The sequence below is a fragment of the Myotis yumanensis genome, unplaced genomic scaffold, assembly GCF_028538775.1.
Source record: "Myotis yumanensis isolate MYYU_CA2020_CCGP unplaced genomic scaffold, mMyoYum1.0.hap1 SCAF_2, whole genome shotgun sequence".
Lineage (NCBI taxonomy): Eukaryota > Metazoa > Chordata > Mammalia > Chiroptera > Vespertilionidae > Myotis > Myotis yumanensis.
In genome coordinates this window covers 23,151,496-23,169,965 of record NW_027223753.1, presented here as the reverse complement: position 1 = coordinate 23,169,965, position 18,470 = coordinate 23,151,496, and the positions used below count along the sequence as shown (strand labels likewise).

Below are 18,470 nucleotides of genomic sequence, written 5' to 3'. Positions count from 1 at the left end.
AGAGATACCCTTCATATTCTACCTATGATTGTCCTCTTTTAAAAGGAGGAGTTCTCGCCTGGCCGGTGTGGCTCAGTGGTTGAGAATCAACCTATAAACATGGAGGTCACGGTTTGATTCCTGATCAGGGCACATGCCTGGGTTGCAGGCTCAATCCTTGCTGGGAGGCATGTAGGAAGCAGCCAATCAATGATTCTCTGTCATCATTGATGTTTCTATCTCTCTCTTCCTCTCCCTTCCTCTCTGAAATCAATCAATATATATTTTAAAAGGAGGAGTCCTCTGTATCCTTCAGTCATGGCCCTTGATCATAGATTATTAGACAGATGTAGGGAATGTTTGTCTTAAGCTGGGCCAATCAGGTATTTCCTTTCCTTTCCTCCCCTTCCCTTCCCTTCCCTTCCCTTCCCATCCTTTCCCTTCCCTTCCCTTCCCTTCCCTCTCCTTTCCTTTTTTATTGGTTTCAGAGAGGAAGGGTGAGAGAGAGAAAAACATCAAAAATGAGAGTGAATCATTGATCGGCTGCCTCCTGGCTGCCTCCCACACACCCCCACACTGGGGATCGAGCCCACAACCCAGGCATGTGCCCTTGACTGCAACGGAACCTGAGACCCTTCAGTCCACAGGCCGATGCTCTATCCACTGAGCCAAACCAGCTAGGGCCAATCAGGTGTTTTCTAACTTCATGTGCACTGGGGAAGCCATAATATGTGGGAACAGAGGAAGCCAGTTTGATGAGAGAAAAATGGACCAGTCATGTAGAAGAATGTAGAAGAATGTAGAGGCAAGAAATAGTGGGTCCCTAAGAAACAACAATGGGGGAAGTTGCTGCAACTGATTTTCTAGTCCCAGAACCTATTGACTGTACTTGTCAAGTGAGGTTCAGTGAGTTTCTCCTGTGTCATTTCAGTATAAATAACTCTTTATTAATTTGGCTTGGGTGCATTACTGTTCCTTGCTGCCAAATAGCCCTCTTCCTAGAACAGATCTCTAGTGCACAACTGCTACTTTAACTTTTAAAAAAAAAACAAAATGCCTAATGTTAAGATTGACACGTTAAGTGGAATAATTACTAAAAACTAAGTTAGAAACTGTTTGGCCATGGAATAGGTCTTTCAAAGTGTTTCCAAATTAGTATCTGCACACTGCACATATCCTTGAGTACAGCACCATTCATTCATTAAAAATATTCAATAAATAACAAGTAACACTATGTCCCAGGTATCATACTCCATACAGGGTTACAAAGAAGCAATATAAACAAAGTCTCTGCTTATAGGAGCTTGTATTCTGTTGAACTCACTTTTTGTATATATACTAGGGGCCTGGTGCATGAAATTCGTGCATGGGGGGGGGGGGCGGTGTGTGTGTCCCTCAGCCTGACCTGCACCCTCTTCAATCTGGGAGCTCTCAGGGGATGTCCTACTGACAGCTTAGGCCCACTCCTTGTGGTTCTCTGCTCTCTGCAGGGTCTGCCTGCTGCACACTGCAGTGGCTGCCAAGCAGACCGTGCTGGGTGCTGCCTGCAGGCCACACTTGCCTGTTCCCCGGTCATCACAGCGATGGCCAAGCAGGCCGTGCTGGGAGCTGCCTCCTACCTACTGTCAGTCTCCACAGAGGCTATGAGGTTAATTTGCATACTCACTCTGATTGGCTGGTGAGTGTAGTGGAGGGATGGTTAATTTACATGTTTCTATTTTATTATATAGGATAAGGTGAACATAATAGTAGTATTAAAGAATTGAAACACATTTGATTTAAACACATTAACCAAACAATTTAAATTTATAAATAAGACCTAATATGTCTTAGGAACTGTTATACACGCTCTTTATCAATCAATTAACTCATTTAATTACTACATCATCCTTCTGAGGCAAACTATTATTATCTCTCTTTTACAAATTAGAAAATTGAGGCACAGAGAAGTTAAGTAACCTGCCTAAGGTCACACAGTTATTAAGTGGTAGAGCTGGAATTTGAAACCAGTCTGCCTGGTGCCATGAATAAAATCCTAAGTCAGGGATGAATCTGCATCAGTTGTCCAGGTCTCATGTGAGCCCATTTCCCCAAATGAAGGCCAGGAAGCTAAGCAGATCTAAACAGTCGCTAAGAATAAAAAGCCTCATCAGACATCTCTGGAGCTAGAGCAGGGCACAGAATGAGGACCCAGGGTACTGGAAAGTAGCCCTGGCCACTGCCTGTCCCATCTCAGGTTCTGCACAGCCATCTGAACACCCCAGACCTGCCAGCCTGCTGAGCTCTGTAGGGAGATTCCTGCCAGGTCACTCACATGGACAGCTGCTTGTCAAATGCCTCAAACAGAGGGCCAGCCAGCCCAGGACCTGCATCTCCTGACTCTCTCTCGGTTCTTTCTTTTCCAGAGCATTCATAGCCAGCTACTCTGGTACAAGGGTGTTCTCACATCCATGCCTTCCTTATCAGCCCCTGACCTGACTGCACCATTCCCCACTGGATGATGTTAACCACCACCCCCCCATCTCCCTAATTCTCCCACCTCACAATGGCTGCAACAACTTTGCTAAAACACATGTCTGATTATGCCATGCTCTTGCCTTAAAAGCAATGGCTCCCTGGAAGGTGTTACCATTAGGGGAAATTGAGTGAAGGATATCTTAAAAGTCTTAGCACTACTTTGCAACTTTTCTGTACATCTGAAATTATTTCAAAAAGTAATGGCTCGTCACACTCCTTATGCTGCTATCCAAGAGCCCCTGGCAAACCCCTGCTTCCCACTGCCTTCCCACCATTCCTTGAGGATGCCATTGTGTTGGAAATCTCAATACCATGCATTACATTGAAGAATGCTCTTCTTCACACCCTTGACTTTCCATCCTGCCAGCCTGGTGAGCTCTTCGCCAATTGTTTTCATTTATCAAACATTTAGGTAGTACTATGTGTTACTATGTATGTAGTGCTAGTGCTATGTTCTAAACATTTTACAGATATTAACTCACGTAATCTTTACAGCAACCTCATAAGAGAAGTACTATTAATAGCTTATTTTATAGATGGGGAACTGAGGCACCGAGAAATTAAGTAACATGCCCCAAATCACACGGAGTTTGTATTTTAACCCAGGCACTCTGGATCCAGACTGCATGCTCTTAGCCAGTACACTCTGCTGCCTTTTCAGCTCTCGGAATTCAGCTCAAATGTCACCTCCTATGGAAGCCTTCCTTGACTCCTTTCCCACAGTTACTCTTTCCCCCACTGTCAGATCCCATAGCTTTTTGTTCATTCATTCATCAAAACATTTATTGAGCACTCACTATAGGTTATCATTTTATAGGCATTGGGAATCTATCCATCTACAACAGTCTGTAGGATCCTATTTTGGAAACTTTCTCTCTCTCTCTCTCTCTCTCTCTCTCTCTCTCTCTTTCTCTCTTTCTCTCTTTCTCTTCCTGTGGAATACTCCTTGAAGGTGTTAAACTTTCTAACTCCTTTACAATCTTGCACAGAATCTGGCATGTACTTTGTCTTCAGTAAATGTGTTTTGCAGAAATAAATGAATCCTTATCAAGAATGGTGATGACAGTAATGATAATGTTCACCATTCAGATGAGTCTGCTGTGTGACTGAGACAGTGTGGGCCAGGGGCCAGGTACATCGTCACAGTCGAGCCCCAGGCCAGGAGGCTCCTCGGGAGATGACAAGTACCTTCTGCATGTAGACCAAGCCGTTGTTGTCACTGTGATTATTTCTACCATTAGTGTTGGTGTTATGCGACAGTGTGGCAGGTGCCAGCAGCAAGCTGGCCCACCACACTTCCTCATGGCAGGAGAAGCATCAGGGAAGCAAATGCTCTTAGAAGATGAGCAGCAGGGAGGATGGGCTTTCAGCCTGGAGTCTCAGCAGTCCGAACATCAGTGGTTGGGCCAGGACCTATTTGCATTGTACTCCTGTCTCTAGGTATATCAGAGAGTGGGAATGTGGCAGAGGAATGCTATGGAGCAGTAATCAGATTAAAGAGTCCCAATCAAGAGGACTTATCAGCTTTCCTTGGATCAAAGCCTGAAGGGTAAAGAGGTAATTAGGGGTGGGCTTCAGATGGAAGTTGAATTTGGAGTGAGAATGGGAGTGGGACAGAGAAGGCAGGTCTTACCATGGTGGTGAATTTCTTTATAGTTCCAAACCCTGGGAGGAGGCACACCAGACTTCCTCCTTCTGTATAATCTCCTAGGGAACCAGAAGTCAGGTGGCACAAATGATACTTGCGATGTTAGTGTAGAATCCTCCTACGTTCTCTATGACTTTTCCTAAAGGACCCTGGAATCACAAACTTAAACGCTCACATGTTTTTTTAGGCCACTAAAATTCTCCAGAAGTTATTAGGTCCATTCCCCTGCCTTTTGGGCAAGAGGTTGAAACAATTCTAGATGGTAAATAGCAATTGTATGCCCGTCAGCAATAGCAATGCGCTTGGTGCAGTCAGTTTCAGACTGTACAAAGCAGCAACAGATCTCTGATCATGAACCACTTCAGTTCTACTGGTGCTGAGTCAGCTCCTGTGGGACCTACAGGCAGAGTTGTGTGTTTGGCCATCAGCAGATGCGACCATCCTGGTCCCTGGGGTAATGAAACTGAGTATCAAAAAAGTTGAGCATCTTGGCTATGGTCTCTCAAGTGATACGTGGTAGAGCCAGGGTTCCAACTCAGGCTTGTTTTGTTTTGAAATACAAGCTTTATTATTATTATTGTTATTATTATTATTATTATTATTATTTTGTCTGATTCCTGTGGCTAGGGCTTCCAATACTATGTTGAATAGAAATCGTGATAGTGGGCATTCTTTTTTTTTTTTTTAATATATTTTATTGATTTTTTACAGAGAGGAAGGGAGAGAGATAGAGAGTCAGAAACATCGATCAGCTGCCTCCTGCACACCTCCCACTGGGGATGTGCCCGCAACCCAGGTACATGCCCTTGGCCGGAATCGAACCTGGGACCTTTCAGTCCGCTGGCTGACGCTCTATCCATATAGTGGGCATTCTTGACTTGCTCCTGATCTTAGAGGAAATGCTTTCAGCTCTTTACCATTGAGTATATTAGGTGTGTGGTTGTCATATATAACCTTTATTATATTGAGGAATATTCTTTATATACCCACTTTGTTGAGAGTTTTTATCATAAAAGGATGTTGAATTTTGTCAAATTTTTCCTCCATCTATTGATATGATCCTATGATTTTTACCCTTTATTTTTTTAATGTGATGTATCACATTGGTTGATTTATGGATGTTGACCCATCCTTGCATGCCTGGAATAAATCCCACTTGGTCATGTGTATAATTCTTTTAATGCATTGTTAAATCCAGTTTGCTAATATTTTGTTGAGAATTTTTGCATCTATGTTTATTATCAATGACATTGCCCTATAATTTTATTTTTTGTAATGTCTTTGTCTGATTTGGGTATTAAGGTAATGCTGGCTTCATAGGATGAGTTTGGAAGTGTCCCTTACTCTTCAAAATTTTGAATTAATTTAAGACAAATAGGTATTGATTCTTCTTTAAATGTTTGGTAGAATTCAACTGTGAAATTGTCTGATCCTGTATGGTTGGGAGGTTTATTATTATTATTATTGTTTCAATTTCATTGCTAGTAATCAGTCTGTTTAGATAATCTATTTCTTCCTGATTCAGCTTTGGACTGCAATATGCATCTAGAAATTTATCCATTTCTTCTTAAATTTGCTGGCATATAATTGTTCATAGTATTCTTTAATGATTCTTTGTATTTCTGTGGTGTCACTTGTAACTTCTTTTTCATTTATACTTTTATTTATGTGAGCTCTCTTTTTCTTGATGAGTTTGGCTAAAGGTTTGTCAACTTTGTTTATCTTTTCAAAGAACCAGCTCTTAGTTTTATTGATATTTTCTATTGTATTTTAACTTCTATTTTGTTTATTTTCACTCGGATCTTTGTTATTTCCCTCCTCTGTTTACTTTGGGTTTTGTTTGTTCTTCTTTTTTTAGTTCCTTTAGGTTTAGAGTGAGATTGTTTATTTGGGATTTTTCTTGTTTCTTGAGGTAGGCCTATATAGCAATGAACTTCCCTCTTAGAACTGCTTTTACTTCATTCCATACATTTCTAGGATCATTTTCGGTACCAATTATTTGAGGTTGAATTTCCTAGAGGCAGAACCAAAATGAGAATGTTTATTCAAGTCATTTGCTTGGGGAGTGTTCTTAGGAGAAAGGGACTAATAGAAGCAAGGGGGTTCTCTCAGAAGCAATGATTCTCTCTCATCATTGATGTTGGGGCGGGGAGGAAAGCTAAGAAAGAATGTGGTCTTGGCTGGAGATTGCTTTAGATTGACCCATAGGGAAACTCTAGAGGACAAACTATCCCATTTTAAGTTAAGGGAATTGACTTTTCATCCTGTGTCAACCAGTCATTGGCTGGGGGTGGGTGTAGGTACATAGCCTCCCAGGCAAGGATGCCTCCCATGTGGTTGAGGAGATGCCTCCCATGTGGTTTATTCTTTGGTGAAATAAGCAATTGTGACTTACTGACCAACATTTATAGCAGCTGAGGGGTAGCAACTACCACAGGTAGGTAACACGGATATGAGCAAGGCATCAACTGTATTCAATACATTAATATCCCTGAATATTTAGGGATGAGCCTCTGATCTCTAGTCTAATAGTGTCCCAACCCTGTTGTTTAAGCTCACAGGGTCTTGTGAGTGTGAGCTGTGCTGATGCTTCCATGTCAAGCTTGACAAAGCCAGTAGCCTCCCATATCATGGCCATGTTCTCTAAATACACTACAAGTCATTCTTCTTTTTTTAAAAAAATTTTTTTTATTGATTTCAGAGAGAGGAAAGAAGAGGGAAAGGGAGATTGAAATATCAATGATGAAAGAATCATTGATCAGCTGCCTCCTGCCTCACCCTACTGGGGATCAAGCCCACAACCTGGGCATGTGCCCTTGACTGGATTTGAACCCGGGACCCTTCAGTCCGTAGGCCAATGCTCTATCCACTGAACGAAACTGGCTAGGGCTAAGTCTTCAAGGTGCTTTCAAACTCTCCAAGGTCATGAAGCATTAAGATATGGTCCTTTTGCTCACAAAACCAGCCAAGAGAAATACAAAGCAAATCTCTTCTGAATGTCCCTTTTATAAATAAAGAAATTGAGGCTTAATGGTTTGTACACCAAGGTTGGAATAAGTAGAACTGGAACCAGAGTTAGGGGTTAATTTGCAGACCTTCTACTACATTAGGTGTCAGCAAATTATAGCTCATGGGCCAAACCCATTTCTTCCCTTCCCCCATACTTGCTTTTGTTTTATTAAAATATAGAAATGGTCACTTGTTTATGTATTGACTATAGTTGCTTTTGCACACAATAGCATCATTGAGTAGCTGTGACAGACACAGTATGGACCGAAAAGCCAAAAGTATTTATTATCAGGCCCTTTATAGAAAAAAAATTGACTGTGCATGCTATTTCTGGAAACTCTACAGACACTTTTTCTAATTCTAAGGGTCAGTTATTCTAAGATTTTAAGTGGAAGGGGAATTCTCCCTGACTCCTAATGAGACAGCACAAATTGAGTGTTGAAAACCCATTTTCTTCTGTATTAACAAGAAGTTAAGAGAATATCTGGTGTAACTTGGTTGAGAGAATTTGAAAAGAGTCCTGGAGAAGAACCAGCTTAAAAGATCCTCAAGCCAGGCTGGTGTGGCTCAGTGGTTTAGCATTGACCTATGAACCAGGAGATCACAGTTTGATTCCCGTTCAGGAATCCTTTCTTAAAAGATTGTAGATCTTCCAATTCAGAATTCTGCAGCCTTAGTGGATGACTGAATGAACACTGATATGTAGGAAGGGGAAAAGGTCTGGAAGGATACAGACACCTGGTGGGTAGTTACCTTTGGTGGAAGGAGAGATATTTAATTCTTCACTTTTGTAATATTTGTGTGTGTGTGTGTAGTATAACTATGTACATTTTGCAGTTAAAAAAGACACAAACACAGAATGACAGAGGAAGAGGGATGGAGGGAGGGGAGAGAGAGAGAAAAAAAAAACTTGAGAGACTTCTTTCCCAGTGGTGTTTAAGAAAAGGATTTCTAAGATGATGGATGCATCTGTGTTCATAGTGGGATGGTTGACTTAATGACCTCCTTGCCCCTGGCATCCATCCTATGATAGATGGGCTGCCCCAAACTCCTCAGGGGTCCATGTTCCTTCATGGGCAGAGAGCTGGAAGAAACATTCAGAATAGAGTAAGGGCTACAAATTTCTACAGAAGCAAATGAACTGCATAGTTGCACTTGAGATATAATTGAAATTGTGTTTCCATTTCTCAGGAAGCTAGTATGGCCAGGATGAAGACTGAATTGTGCATGTCAGAAACTAATCATGGAATATTTCAGCTTTTTCCAGGATGGCTGCAAGATATAAAGGAATGGCTGTGCATTTTCTTATTTTTAAAAAAATGAGTAATACATGAACATTGTAAAACAGACAAACAATACAGATGTATATAAAATAAAAATTGAAAGCCCTCCCTTCTAATCACTCTTACCAGAGGTAACAACTGCATATAATTTGAGGTTGGAGCATCTGTAAATATATCTTTTCCATTCATATTCACATATATGTATGGGGTTTTTTTGTTTTGTTTTGTTAATCCTTACCTGAGGATATTTTTCCAATGATTTTTAGAGAGAGTGGAAGAAGAGGGAAAGACAGAGAGAAATATCAATGTGAGCGAAGCACATTGATTGGCTGCCTCCTGTATGCGCTGACCAGGGCCCAGGCGGGGGAGGAACCTGCAACCAAGGTACATGCCCTTGAACTTGGGACCCTTTGGTCTGCAGGCTTTTTAAAAAATGGCATCATGCTACACATAGGAATGTATTTTAATTTTCACTTAATATATCTGGGCCACATTGAATTTAGATTGATTTTATTCTTTTTAATGGCTCCATAATATTCCATTGCATGAGCGTACAAAATGTATATAACAATTTCTTCCCTTATGGACATTTCAGTTGGTCCTCACCCCTCTTTGCTGTTGCTCTGCTGCAATGACTATCTCTGCATACAAATATTTGGGTATTTGTGCATATATTTGTGTAGGACACTTATAAAAGTTATGTACATTTACCTTTTTAAAAATATCCACTTGGCCCTAGCCAGTTTGGCTCAGTGAATGGAGCGTCGGCCTGCAGACTGAAAGGTCCCGGGTTCGATTCCGGTTAAAGGCATGTACCTTGGTTGCGGGCACATTCCCAGTGGGAGGTGTGCAGGAAGCAGCTGATCGATGTTTCTCTCTCATCGATGTTTCTAACTCTCTATCCCTCTCTCTTCCTCTCTGTAAAAAATCAATAAAATATGTTTTTAAAAATATAAAAAATAAAAATATCCACTTGACCTCTATAAAAAGATCATGACACAATAAAAATAAAGCTTTTTTTAAAAAAGAGGACATGACAATTTATATTCTTACCATCAATTCACAATTTCTCAGTGTTTTTTATGTTTCATATGACTAATTACCAATGAGGTTGCAGATCTTTTCATGTTTCTTGGTTATTTGTGTTGCTTCTTTTGTGAATTGCCACTTAAAAATTGTGCTATCTTTCCCCCATTGATTTGTAAGAATGCCTTCTAAGTTATAAATATTAATTATTTCATATATTGAAACACATTCTGAGTTCATATTTATATTTTAACATATGGGGACTTTTATCAGAGAGACTTTATGTAGCCATATTGCCAATCTTTTCCTGTTCCTGGGTTCCCTGTCATGCTAATAATAAACACATGTCACTTCCAAAGATTATCAAATTATTCTTTCTTCCTCCATTGTTTTTATGATTTTAGTCTTTATTCTTATATCTTTAACTCGACCATATTTTACTTTAGTGGAACACGTAAATAGGGCTACTGTCACGTTTATTTTTCTCCAATCTGATTTGTAGGGAAGGGGTTTGGGGAGATATTTTACCAAGCAACAACCATCTAGGAACACACGCCTTTTTGGCATTCACATGTGCTCGGCACTTTACATATAGTGTGCGACTTCATCTTCAAGCGAATTGTAAGCTCAATTTTATAATTAAAGAAACTGGCCATACGTAACGCAAATGCCTGCCCTGCCGGCACGGCAAAGCCCTCCAAGGCAAAGGTCAGGACGCGAGCACAGAGTTGACTAGCCTGACGCCACGCCCACTTCCAAACTCTCGCGATAGTTGTACGTCATCCGAGAGCGCCGGTAGCCGGGGCAGTCGCGCGGCCTGCGTAAAGTGAAACTGCGATCGGTGGTGCTGTCTCACCGGTGCGGCCGAGAAGCCGGCGAGTCCCGCGTCCTGTTGAGCCTTCAGCCCCCGGCCTCCCGCCACCATGGAGTACCTCATCGGCATACAGGGCCCCGACTACGTCCTTGTCGCCTCCGACCGGGTGGCCGCTAGCAGTATTGTCCAGATGAAGGACGGTGAGCGGAGGCAGGGGAGGCCCGGCCGGGCCTGGGTGTAGGGGCATCCGGGCGAAGTTGGCGGGGTGTTGGGTGAACACCAGGGAGGTCCGGGAGTTGGAGCCCCGCCTGACCTGATCAGCACTTGCTTACTTTTTAGAATTAGGAGACTGGCCGACAAGCTTAGGGCCTGAACATTCGCTCCTCCCAGGCCTCCGTGGTCAGTGCTCTGCTCTGGCCTTCGCTAAAGGCGCTCCAGGCGAGAGTTGCCTAAGGGAATTCCGTTTTTAAATCTTTAAGCACCTGCCATGCACCAGGCTCCCTAGACCCAGAAATTACTGATGTCGCTACTAATGCGGTTGGTTTGCTGGCAGCATGAGGTGGGATCATGGGCAGCGTGAGACTGTGGGACTAGAAACTTGGCATTTCTCTTCCGCTGCCTGTATCCTCCTGTGCCTCAGCTCAGATCCTCCTTTTCCAGTTTTCCAGGACACTAGCTGTCCCGTTTTTCTTATATTTAAGTAGTTGGTGGAGCTCGGAGACTGGAGCCTTGTCACTTATTTTTACTTTGTGAATGCGTGTTACTTCGCAGTCCCCCGATTTCCTCATCTGTTAAATCAGGGAGCATTTGAGATCCTGCTTCCTGGCAACTGTGGTCAGTTTGGCAGAAACAAACTCATAAAAAACTGTTAAATCACAAGCTTGTTGGGGGGATTGATTGAGTGAAAAAGTTTTGTGCAAATCCGTAGCACAATAACAAATACTTAGTGGTAATAGCACTAAGCACTTATGTATCAGGTGCTGTTTTAAGTGATTTCCATTAATTTCATGTAGCCTTTTAAGATAAGCACTATTAGATCGTCACTTTACAGATTTTAGTTTTAAGCTGTTGAGGTTCGGAAACTTGACAAAGACCACAAGCGGCAGAACCCAGGTTTGAACCTACCCAGTTTGACTCCATGTTTTGCACATAACTACTATATGGTACATACTGTCTCCCCATAGTCAGTACTCAGTAATTGTTTAAAGATTTTTTTGGTTGATGATCTGTGAAATCTAAGAATGCGTTTTCATGATTGACCAGAGACACAAAGGTTACTTTTGAAAAAGTATTATACTTTAGCTCAGGTGATTTATTGTTCACTTGAGAAATAGATTTTGGGCCCTTTGCATTACTAGGTACTTAAGGGATACAAAGAAGAATAAGATGTGGCCCTTATCTTAAAAGAAGTTACAGTTGAACAAGAGACTAAGATATGTGTATAAATAATCGTAGCACAAGCTAGAAATGTGTGCGGCATAAGAAGAGTGCAATCAAACTTCTGAGGTAGAGCAGACATAGAAGAGATTATTTTTAGGTAATCCAGAGTAAGAAGGGATCTTTCTGGTTCTAGAGATTAGGGAAAGCTTTGAGGGCAGATAATAGTTCATTTTGGGTTTAAAGAATGAAAAATTACTAAATCTGCGGTTTCCTGAAGTATGTGAAAAAGGGTAGAAAGTGTCCATCACTGCTTTTGTAAGTGACAGGCATTTGATTGTCATCACTTGGGGTGATGGAAAGAACCATGAGGGACTCTGCTTGATTTTTGGTCTTTCTGAAGAAGAGAGAGATCTGAAAGTGGTTTGTTAAACATCTATGTTGTGGATTGTTCCTCAAGTCAAATTACGATATAAAATTGCATAACTAGTTTATAGAAGTTCTATTTGTAAACCATTGTTCCCAAGGGAGTAAATTTGTTTTGAGAGTAAGTCTATCCATTATTTTGACTACTAAGACCTTTGGCATGCAAGTGATGTTAGCATGAAGTAGTGTCTAAATAGAGCAATAACTAAGTACCTTTACAGGTTTCTAGTTTTGTTTTTTAATATATTTTTATTGGTTTCAGAGAAGGAGAGAGAGAGAGAGAAACATCAATGATGAGAGAGAATCATTGATTGGCTGCCTCCTGCGTGCCCCTTACTGGGGATCGAGCCCACAACCTGGGCATATGCCCTTGACTGGAATCATACCTGGGAATCTTCAGTCCACAGGCTGATGCTCTATCCACTGAGCCAAACCAGCCAGGGCTACAGGTTTCTGTTTTATTACAATGTATATTAAATCACATTGAAATGTAGAATGTGCTTTAACCCAATTTACTAGTATATACACAGTACTTCTAGGTGTTATAAGAGATGCAACATATTAGATATAATCCATAGAGTGGTCTAAGACATTAAGAAAACAAGGAAATAGCCCTGGCCGTAGTAGCTCAGTTTAAGCATTGTCCCATGCACCTAGAGGTTCCCAATCTGGGCACATGCCCAGGTGGTAGGCTCGATCCCCAGTAGGGGATGTGCAGGAGGCAGCCGATCAATGATTCTCTGTCATCATTGATGTTTCTATCTCTCTCTTCCCCCTGCCCCTTCTCCCTCTCTCTCTGAAATCAATGAAAACATATTAAAAAAGAAGAAAACAAGGAAATATATACAAGATGATTTTGTATGATAAAAGATATCACTAGTAAATATTAGGTTAGGGGTTTTTTTCCCTTTTAAAAAAATTTATTAAACTTATTGGGATGACATTGGTCAACATGAACATATAGGTTTCAGGTGTGGGTTTCTATGTTACAAGATCTGTATATTGCACTGTATGCCCACTACCCATTAGGTTAGTTTTTAAATTGATGATTTTGGGAATAAGTCCTAGGGGTATTCAGAGAAAAGAAAGATCACTGCAGTGTGGAAGAAAAGTGAATTTGAGTTAGTTTTTTAAAAATATTTAAAAATAATTGCAGTCAAATCAGTGTCTAATTTTTCATATGGTCTTTTCTGATATAACATTTTTTTGTGATAGCCCTGGCCAGTGTGGCTCAGTTGGTTGGAGCATTGTCACATACACAGAAGGGTCTCATAGTCTGGGCACATAGCCAGGGTATAGGTTCCATCTGATCGATGTTTCTCTCACATTGATCATTCTCTCTCTCTTTCTTCCTTTCCCTCTAAAATCAGTGTTTTGGAATTGGCATGTGGACTTTTTCCTATCTTTCATTTCATGAAGGAGTTCTTTCCTTTTTAATCCTTACCCAGGGATATTTTTTCCATTGATTTCTAGAGAGAGTGGAAGGGAGGGAGGAGAGGGGAAAGAGAGAGAAACATTGATGTCTCACATCAATTGGTTGCCTCCTGCATTCATCCCTGCTGGGGCCAGGGAACCTGCAACCAAGGCACAGGCCCTTGACTGGGAATTGAAACTGAGACCCTTCGGTCCTTGGGCTGACACTCTAACCACTGAGCCAAACTGGCCAATCCGGAACCCCTCAGGTAGGGTCCCTAGGCCTGGCCGGTGATCAGGGCCTATGGGGCTTTCCTTCCCCTGGCTGCACCAGCTGGCCCCACCCCTGCCACTGCCACTGCTTGCTGTCTGTGTGGCACTGCCCCCCCCCCCCCCCCCCCCCCCCACACACACACACACCACCATTCGCCTCCCTCTGTGGGCAACAGGCGTGGGGTGCAATTGCTTAGCTGGCCTGGGCCTCCCTCTGCGGGGCGATCGCTGGCCAGCCCTGCACACCCACCAGAGCGTCACTGGCTGGTGGTCTAGGCCTCTCCCTCTTTGGGGTGATCGATCACAGAGCCCCTCCATCGATTGCCCTGCAGAGGGTGGCCTGGGCCTCCCTCTGCAGGGCAGTGGCGGGACCCCCCAACCAATCACACCCACCTTGGCTGGCCTGGCGCCAGTGCCTGTCATAGCGTGGTCGTCTGGAAGATCGTCAGGATGATCGTTCTGCTGTTCGGCTGTTCGGTCATTTGGTCGATTTGCATATTACACTTTTATTATTATAGATGTTTTCTTACAAAAATGACACATATTAAATATAGACAGTTTAGGAAATACTGATAAGCAAATAAGGAAATAAAAATTGACCATACTTTTGCTACTAGCAAGAACTTAGATGCCAGTGGCATCTAATACTTTCCTGGTCCTTTTTCTTTGCATAGATAATACAGCTAAAGGTAAAATTTTATTTTTTTAAGTTTGCAAACTTTAAATCTCCTATAGCCTGTAACAAAAGAAAAATGTGTTTGTTTAGGAGTTTCAAAGCAATTTGATATTGTCTACAAGCACTGGGTGTGAGTGTGTGTGTGTGTGTTTGCAAGGTTTAAGCCATATTACTGGTACCCACAACTCAAACACTTGCAGTAAAATACTGTATGTGACTGTAGCATTTTGTTCTTTAAATCCTATTAAGGGATTTTGACATTTTAGAAGCTTTCAAACAGGAAACATGTCTCCCAGGGAAGATTATTCAGCACTATTTGAAAAATGAAAAGTGAAAGTGAGCGTTAAGATAGGCAGATTTAAGCTTTTTCTGAAGCTACGGACTCAATATGGAGTTTTCTTCCTTAGGCACTAATTGCTATCTGAATATTTATCTATCTAATCAGAATGAGTCTGGTTCACCTAGATAAGATTAGAGTATTGGGATTTTTGAGGTGTTTTAAAATAGCTTAGTGTTGCAATATTTGTTAGAATTTTTCTTTGTCAATCATTTTAATTGTCTCTTTGCATTGGAAATGGAGGTGGTTTACTTTTTAAGGTGATTTATTTTTTTCTTTAAGTGGCTCCCTAATTTTAATTGTATTACCAGTTCTTTTCATATATGCTTTTGTATGTGTGTAAATATAATAACTAATAACTATTTGTAGAGACATTTTAAGGCTTTGTAATCATGAGCCTAAAAATACTGGCCCTTGGCTTGATTCCTTCAGTTTCTTTGATTGATTCTGTTCTTTGCATTTCAAATGCCTTTAAATGTTTTTAACTATATTTTTAATTGACAGCTTTTATATATAGTCACCAACTGAAATTGACAATTAATAAAATATGCTGGTAGTTGTAACATGGAGAGGGAAAGTGATTAATACGGTTGCCCATTAAAGTCTTCTGAAACCAGTGATTAGTCAAATTATTCAATATAGTAATTGATAAATGTTTATATATTGCTCTATAATAGCAAATTTCTGATGAGGTAATTTCTAATACTGTGGTTTTCTTTGAGCAGATCATGACAAGATGTTTAAGATGAGTGAAAAAATCTTACTCCTATGTGTTGGAGAGGCTGGAGACACTGTACAGTTTGCAGAATATATTCAGAAAAATGTGCAACTTTATAAGATGCGAAATGGTGGGTAACACTTAGAAAGTAGCTTTGGTTGGTTTGTTTTTAACTTTGAACTGAATTTTCTCTACTGGCAGTTCTACACATGAGCAGACGAATGTGGTCATAGGTTCATTTGAGTCTTCCTATTTTTGAAACCTTACTTAGACTCTTCTTCAGATTGTAAAGATTTTTCTATAAAAATTCAGAAAAGGGAAGCATTATAATTATTTTCCTTATCTCTAAAATAGAATTGTAATATTAATGAATAGTATGTATGAAAATGCTTTGTAAATTTAAAGCTCTATGTCAGGGGTCCTCAAACTTTTTAAACAGGGGGCCAGTTCACTGTCCCTCAGACCGTTGGAGGGCCGGACTATAGTTTAAAAAAAAACTATGAACAAATTCCTATGCACACTGCACATATCTTATTTTGAAGTAAAAAAAGAAGTGTTTTCGGCAGGCCGCATGTGGCCCGCAGGCTGTAGTTTGAGGACCCCTGCTCTATGTAATTGTAGGAGTTTTACTATGTCATAAAAGAGTCCTGCCTTGCCTCTTCAGCATGTTTGTCTAGGAAGATAATTACGTTTTTTGTGAGATGTTTCGTGAGTTCTCTTTGGGGCTAGTAAACTTTTATCCACTGGGAAAGCCCCCCTATCAAATAGTATTAGCCACTAGTCCTTTGATCCAGGAGCATTTATAGTGACACTTTAGCAGAAAGAACCTTACTTCCAGTTACTTACTTCACAGTTGAATAACACTTTGTACACAGCACTGGTATAATGTGGATCTGTGAAAGGACTTAATTTGACTATAATTGTATGACTAGATACCCATTCGTGTAGTTTTTTAGGCAGCAAATTTAGCATCATGTATTCAATTCATAAATTTTTTTGAGGGCCTCATCTATGTTAAGCATTCTGCCTAGTACCACAGAGAATTCAAAGATGAATAAGGCTCAGTCCCCACTAGTCAGGAACCTAAAGCATGTGTACTTAGGTTTAAGCAAGTAGAATCTTTTAAGAATTATTTTTTAGTGGTTCTACTTTATGCCTACATGGCAGGTGAAGGATGCCAATAATGTTTCTGAACTACAGTAGTTACAACAGTATTAAACTGTCTATCCTGGGAAAGGGAGGAACAGTAAACAAGAGTTGAGAGAGTTGTTTGTTACATAAGTTTTAGGATCTGAAGTCTGAATAATACAAAAATCACATGTGGTTAAAATTTAAACTCTTTAAACCCTTAAATTTCCTATCAAGCATAGTTTTGGGTATGTCACCTTACATAGTAATTCTTATGCATATTAAAGTTTAAGAACTGAGCTAAAATAAGGGAAAGAGAAAAATCTATATGCTGTGGTCAGGCATCAGACTTTTCTGCCTTTAAGATAACTATCAAATCCTTAATTGTGTTTAGGAGATTTGGTGGAGAATTGGAAAGTATTCCTGCTTGTCCAGAGTTGCTTCCATTATGATTTAATATGAACTAATAGATTTGTGAAGATGAAATTTATTAATATATGTGAAAGCTCCTAGCATAGACCCTGAAACATAAGTGGTCAGTAAATATTTGTTAAAATTTTAATCTAAATCTTCCTGATATGACATTGTTGTTTAAAATGTTGTGGGGAATAATCTAATCACATGCTGGAATCGAATCCAGGACCCTTCAGTCCGAGGGTAGATGCTTTATCCACTGAGCTGCCTAGCTGGTTTGGTTCAGTGGGTAGAGCGTTGACCCCCAGACTGAAGGGTCCTGGGTTTGATTCCAGTCAAGGGCACTTCAGTTGTAGGCTTGATCCCCTGCCCTGGTTATAGAGCATGTGGGAGACAACCAATCAATGTGTCTCTCTCACATCGATGTTTCTCTCTCTCTGTCTCACCCCTTTTCTTCTAGTCTCTCTAAAAATCAATGGAAAAATATCCTCCAGTGAGGATATTTTTTAACAACAACAAAAAATTTGGCATCTCAAGACCTTTTTCCTGTTTTTTTTCAACACCTATGTATTTGTATTTTTTTCCCTTCTACAGAGGAAACCACAATCTGTTGATAAATAAATAGCTTAAGCAAGGCTGTTAATTTGATCTCACATAGAATAGTTAAATGTCACCTTGGTTCTGTTTTGTATCCAAGAATCACTGTCAGCACTAATCAGCTATTTCACAACTGTTAGATGGGGAAAGGGACAAGAAGTAAGATTGTACTCCTTATTCTGTGTACTTTATATATTCTCGAGTGTACAAAGGGTGGTAGACTATAAGAAAAGGAGTAGTGGAATGATTTGGGGTACTGTTATTCCTTCTGCTTTACTTTAAGTATGACTTTATCTCTTGTACCAGGTTATGAATTATCTCCCACAGCAGCAGCTAATTTCACACGCCGAAACCTGGCTGACTGTCTTCGGAGTCGGGTAAGCAATATAGCAGACAGCCTGGGATAAGACAGAAAAATCTGTGCTTCTTTTATATTCCATTATATATGAGTAGTACTTTTGGCATTTTTTGGCTTTCCTGAGCCCTTCCCATTGCTACTCATTCATTATTTAGTCTTTTTAGATTTGTTTTCTCTTTCTATGTGGTTGCTAATTAAAGCCTAGAGAGCAAAGATAGCCCAGAGAATTTGGATGGTGCACACTGACATGAAGTCCTGTGATAGCTTTTTAAAATTCTTCTCTTTTTTTAAAATATGGTTTTATTGGCTTTAGAAAGAGAGAAACATCATTTGGCTGCCTCCTACATGCGCTCTACTGGGGGTCGAGCCCAAAATCCAGGCACACCCTGGGCTTGTGCCCTGGCCAGGAATTGAACCAGCAACCTCTTGATGTATGGGACAATGTCCAATTCATTGAGCCACATGAACTGGGCTTAA

At 40.7% G+C, this 18,470-nt stretch overlaps 1 protein-coding gene across 1 annotated transcript in view; it reads left to right on the top strand.

The window, feature by feature from the left end:
- The first annotated feature begins 10,268 nt into the window (after positions 1-10,268).
- The window catches only part of PSMB2 (proteasome 20S subunit beta 2), a 37,017-nt gene continuing 28,815 nt past the window's right edge, over positions 10,269-18,470 (top strand). The window contains exons 1-3 of the mRNA XM_070404717.1: positions 10,269-10,476; positions 15,504-15,626; positions 17,942-18,012. Coding sequence (XP_070260818.1) covers positions 10,386-10,476; positions 15,504-15,626; positions 17,942-18,012 — 285 coding nt within the window. The 5' untranslated portion in view covers positions 10,269-10,385. The remainder of the gene's footprint in view (positions 10,477-15,503; positions 15,627-17,941; positions 18,013-18,470) is intronic.